The 5,445-nt window shown below is 44.8% G+C and overlaps 1 protein-coding gene across 1 annotated transcript in view; it reads right to left on the reverse strand.

Annotated features, from left to right (window-relative positions):
- Positions 1–523: 523 nt before the first annotated feature.
- LOC113974974 (ly6/PLAUR domain-containing protein 2-like) overlaps positions 524–5,445 on the reverse strand; it is a 6,590-nt gene continuing 1,668 nt past the window's right edge. Inside the window, exons 2-3 of the mRNA XM_027698569.1 lie at positions 3,214–3,333; positions 524–1,691 (exon numbers count right to left, since the gene is read on the reverse strand). Of these exons, the coding sequence (XP_027554370.1) occupies positions 1,480–1,691; positions 3,214–3,333 (332 nt within the window). The 3' untranslated portion in view covers positions 524–1,479. The remainder of the gene's footprint in view (positions 1,692–3,213; positions 3,334–5,445) is intronic.

Genomic DNA, 5,445 nt, shown 5'->3' on the forward strand with positions numbered 1-5,445 from the left:
GACAAAAGGAAAGAAGAAGAAAAAAGGAGGAGAGAAAAGGAAGGAGAGAAAGAAAGGAGAGATAAGGAAGGAGAGATAAGGAGGAGAGAAAAGGAATGAGAAGGAAAAAAGGAGGAGAGAAAAGGAAGGAGAGAAAGGGAAAGAGAAGGAAAAAAGAAGGAGAGAAAAGGAAGGAGAAGAAAAAAGGAAGGAGAGCAAAAAGGAAGGAGAGAAAAAGGAAGGAGAGAAAAGGAGGGAGAAGAAAAAAGGAAGGAGGAGGAAAAAGGAAGGAGGAAAAAAAAGGGAGGGGAAGGGAAAATGGCCTTTGGCCCAGAGGAGGTTGCAGGGGTGCCCTGAGCACACAGGGATGGTGCCCAGGCTGTGTCCATGGATGGTGCCCGGGCTGTGCCCATGCCCCACTCTGCCCTTGCTCTGCCAAGGGGTTCCTGCTGCCCTGGATGAGCCCTGGCTGCAGGAACAGAGCAAATGGCAAATTCCCTGGTTCTTCCACCCTGGAGAGGGCTGGGAGCTGGGAACACCTGGCTCAGCCTTATCTGCTTCCACTCCAGCTGCTTTTCCAGCAGACAGGACAGCAGAGTCAATCCCACAGGTGCTCCAAGCAAATCCCAGCTGATATCCAGGAGTGCTGGTAACTGGCTTTTCCCAGAGTTGAGGGTCTGGGATAATCATTCCTTTTCCTTTCCTGCTGTGGAGGGATGAGGGGAGGGCAGAGTGACAGAAGAATTTGCTTGGAATAGTGTGTAAAACATCTGGGAAGGGAAATCTGGGAGCTCTGGCTGCGACCTGAGCTCAGGCAGAGGATCCTGAGAGGTTTGTGTGGCCAAATTCCCAGATTTGGTTTTCCAGGTCTAACCCACCCTGGCCTGGTGAGTCTGGGGAATGTTCTGAGCTTTCCAGAAACACATCCCATCCCAACCTATGGAATCTGAGCCCTTCTGAACTCATTCCATAGCTTATTCCTGACCAAATGAAGTGCCAGCTCTCTGCCATTGCCATCCACGCTCTGATGGGCAGGCAGAAAACCAGGACCAGATCCATCTGCTCCTCTGACTCAGGAGGTGGCACCAGAGCTGCCTAGGGAAGTTGAAATTGTGGTTTCCCCATCCCTGGAATTGTTCCAGGCCAGGTTGGATGGGGCTTGGAGCAGCCTGGGTTAGTGGAAGGTGTCCTTGCCCTTGGCAGGGGATTGGGATGAGCTGATCTTGAAGGTCCCTTCCCAACCCATTCCATGATTCTACAGAACCAAGAAGTTCCAAAGTGGACCAAAAGCAGCTGAAGGTGAGGAAATATCTGGTTGGCACCCAGAAGCTGGAAATTCGAGGGCTTTAACTCCAGGTGCCCAAACTCTTGGCTTGAATCCACTTGAGTTCTCAGTGTTGGGAGATGAGTGAAGCCACGGAGCAGCAGAGGAGGTCATTCCCAAGGGATCGAAGAGTTCCCTTGGCAGAGAGAGGGGAGGGGGTGTTTTGGCTTGGGACACTACAGGGAGCACTGGAGGAGCTTCCCAAGCAGCAGGGCCACCAGAGGCAGGGCCGAGGAGCTGCTCCTGACCCCGCTGCTGGCCCTGGTGTCGCTGGTGCACAGGTCGGTGTAGCAGCAGGACTTGGGTTTGTTGTCCCCAATGCCGTTGTTGGGCAGACATTCCTCCTCACAGCTCCTGGTCACCGTGATGTTCCCAAAAAAGGGATAACCTGGAAGAGGCAGATTGGAGAGCGGGGAGAAGGTAAGAGAGGGGAAGAAGCGGTAAAGGAAGTGCAGGCGGCTGGCATCGAAAAGCACAGGAAAATTAGGTGTTGGATGTCTTTAATCCACGGATGCCTCTAATCCAGGCTATTTTTTGCGGGATTAGGGCCACAAATTCTTGATGCTGACTCTCTCTAACCCTCCTGCTCCTTGCTAAATTATTCCAGCGTGGTAAAGGGACACAAATCCCTGTCAAAGTTTGAATACAGCTATAAATTCAGGGCCTGTAAGGGCACAGGGGTGGGAAAGGCAAAAAAACCAGAGCAAAGTATACTTTTAAAAATATAGGTTAAAAAATAATAAAAAATGTTTTCTATCTTTATATTTATATTTTATATTTATATTTGTGTGTTTATAATTTCATATTTATATTTATATTATATATTTGTATTTTATACTTATATTTTATATTATAATTTTATATTTAGATTTATGTTTTATATATTTATATATGATACATTTCTATTGATATTTTATCAATAAATAAAAAATTATTGATAAATAAATATATAAATACATATTTATATATTTATATAAAATATATAACATATAAATACATATATTTTATATATTTTATATGTATATAATATATTTATATTTATATACATTTAGATCAATTTATTTAATGCCTTGATCCAAATGTAATATATAAATATACGTAAAATATATAAAAATATGAAAATTAAGAAATTATCTAATATATATAAATAAAAACAATATATATTTTTTAAAATCCCTAATATATACATAATGAGCATTGTGTACTTCACTACGAGGCTTCAAATCTGAGGGATTCCTCTCCTTCCCTCTTTACAGTGGGATAATTTCACCTGGATACCATAGAGGAGTTAAAGGGTAATCCAAGCTGGGAGTGGGATGGGAGAGGGAAGCGTGTCCAGCAGGTCGAGGGAGGTGATTTTGCCTCTCTACTCTGCTCTGGTGAGATCCCACCTGGATCACAGCATCAAGATCCGGAGCTCTGAGCAGAAGAATGACCTGGACCTGTTGGAACAGGTCCAGAGGATGCCATGGAGATGCTCCAAGGGCTGGAGCTCCTCTGCTCTGGAGCCAGGCTGGGAGAGCTGGGGGGGTTCACTTGGAGAAGAGAAGGCTCCAGGGAGACTTGAGAGCTCCTTCTAGGGCCTAAAGGGGCTCCAGGAGAGCTGGAGAGGGATTTGGGATAAGGGATGGAGTGGCAGAACAAAGGGGAATGGTTTTAAACTGACAGGATAGATTTAGATGGGATACTGGGAAGGAATTCTTGGCTGGGAGGGTGATGAGAGGCTGGAATGGAATTCCCAGAGAAGCTGTGGCTGCCCCATCCCTGGAAGTGTTCTAGGCCAAGCTGGGCAATCTGATCTAGTGGAAAGTGTCCCTGCCCATGGAATTGGATGATCCCTTCCGTCCCAACCCATGCTGTGAGTCTCTGCTCCCTCCCCAGGAGCATTCCCAGGAATCAGTGGGACTCACCCGAGTCCACGGAGTGCAGGGTTGTGGTGCACACGTTGGCCTTGAGGGGGCACGAGGTGACTGTTTTGCACTTGGAGATGTCCGTGGGCTCCTTGCACGTGTAGCATCGTAAGGACTGGGCTGCAGAGGGGACACAAAAGCTCTGAGGTGGCACGAGGTGACACAAAAGGTGACACAAAAGGTGACACAAGGCTGCGGCTTCCTGACCAGGAGCTGGTGGTGTCCAAAACTAAGCAGGTTTGGAGGCAACAGCAAAGCTTGGATATATCAGGGAGGAAAACACCAAACCCCAGCAGCAAAGACAAGGAGGGTGTGGCGGGAGTTGAGCCCAAACGCTGCCTGGGGGGCTCAGCAGCTCCCCCCCAAAAAAGAGCAGGGATTTAGAGGGACCGCAAGCAGCTTTGATGGATCTGTGAATTCCCTGTAAAAAAAATGTAGTAACAGAGCCAAATATTCCGGCTGGAGAAGATGAGACTGAGGGGACAGCTCGGAGTTTGGCTCCCACTTCCTGGTGAGGAGAAGCAGAGGGGTCAGGCACTGATCTCTTCTCTGTGATGACCCATTACAGGACATGAGGGAAAGGCTGGAGTTGCTCCAGGGGAGGTTTAGGTTGGATTTTGGGAAAAGGTTCTTCCCCCAGGGGGTGTCTGGGCACTGAACAGGCTCCCCAGGGAATTCCAAGGCTGTCAGAACTCAAGGAGCATTTGGACAATGCTCTCAGGGACAGGGTGGGATCATTGGGGTGTCCTGTGCAGGAGTTGGACTGGCTGATCCTGGTGGATCCTTTCCAACTTAGGAATTCTCTGATTGTATGGAAATATCTCCTCCTGCTGGGAGCAGCCTCCCCCAGCCGGGCAAGTTCCCCCATCCCTTCTCCCACAGCGGCAGCTCCTTCCCGCCCGTTCAGGGGGAATTCTGCAGGAGTTGGGAACTGAGAGCAGAGCTGGAATTCCAGAGTTGCCTCAGAGATCCCGAGGGCTGGAAAACCCCACTTCCATCAGGGGCTTTCTGCTGCTTTATAAAGAGATGATGCCCTAAAGTCTTGCTGGCCGATGGAGGGACACCACCAATCCTTGATCCCCGGCAATCCTGGATCCCGGGCAATCCTGGATCCCGGGCAATCCTGGATCCCGGCAGCTCCTCAAAATCCCTGTGTGAGCCCTTCCCATCCCAAACCGGCAGATCCCAAGAGTGTGGATATTCCAAAGTCGTGGTTCTACTATCCCAAACCAACCAGCCAGTGCCATCTACTGGTAACAATTCAAATAGATGATTTATGTTCTGATTCTGCTCCATCTGCTGCCGGAGAGGAACTTTTGGGGCTTTGGGAGAAGGAGAAATTGTTTGGATCCCTGATTTTAAATTTTTAATTAAAAAAAAAAAATTACATTTAAATTTAAGAAATCGGAAGAATTTTTAAGGCATCTGCTTCTCTCAGCTTTGGAAAATTCAGGTGTGTAGCAGAACCTGTCTTTGTCCTCTTTTTCAAAATTTAAAATTGAAATTTTTAAATGTAAGTTAAAATTAAATACTAAAAAAAACCCCTCTAAAAATTGAAGTTAGTTTTAAAATATAACTTAAAAATTTAAATTTTAAATTATAATTACATTTGAATTTAAGAAATTTGAAGAATTTTTAAGGCATCTACTTCTCTCAGCACCTGCTTTGGAAAATTTGGGTGTGTAGCAGGACCTGTCTTTGTCCTCTTTTTCAAAATTTGAAATTAAAGTTTTTAAATGTAAGTTAAAATTAAGTACTAACAAAAAATTAAACATTAAATATAGATTTAAGTTTTAAAATGTAAGTTAAAAATTTAAATTTTAAATTAAGAAAAATAATTACATTTAATTTTAAGAAATTTGAAGAATTTTTAAGGCATCCACTTCTCTCAGCACCTCCTTTGGAAAATTCTGTGTAGTAGAACCTACATGATGCAAAAACTGTCTTTGTCCTCTTTTTTTGAAATTGAAACTTGAAGTTTTTTAATTCGAGTTAAATTAAATTTTAAAAAAGTTAAAAAATACAGTTATATTTAAGTTTTAAAATTCAAGTTAAAATTAATTTTTTTAATTAAAAATTTAAATTAAATTTCAAATTTAAGATGGATGGATGGATGGATGGTGGATGGATGGGTGGATGGGTGGATGGGTGGATGGATAGATGGATAGATGGATGGATAGATGGGTGGGTGGATGGATAGATGGGTGGGTGGATGGATGGATGGATAGATGG

Source organism: Neopelma chrysocephalum, unplaced genomic scaffold, assembly GCF_003984885.1.
Source record: "Neopelma chrysocephalum unplaced genomic scaffold, ASM398488v2 Primary Assembly neopelma1_129, whole genome shotgun sequence".
Lineage (NCBI taxonomy): Eukaryota > Metazoa > Chordata > Aves > Passeriformes > Pipridae > Neopelma > Neopelma chrysocephalum.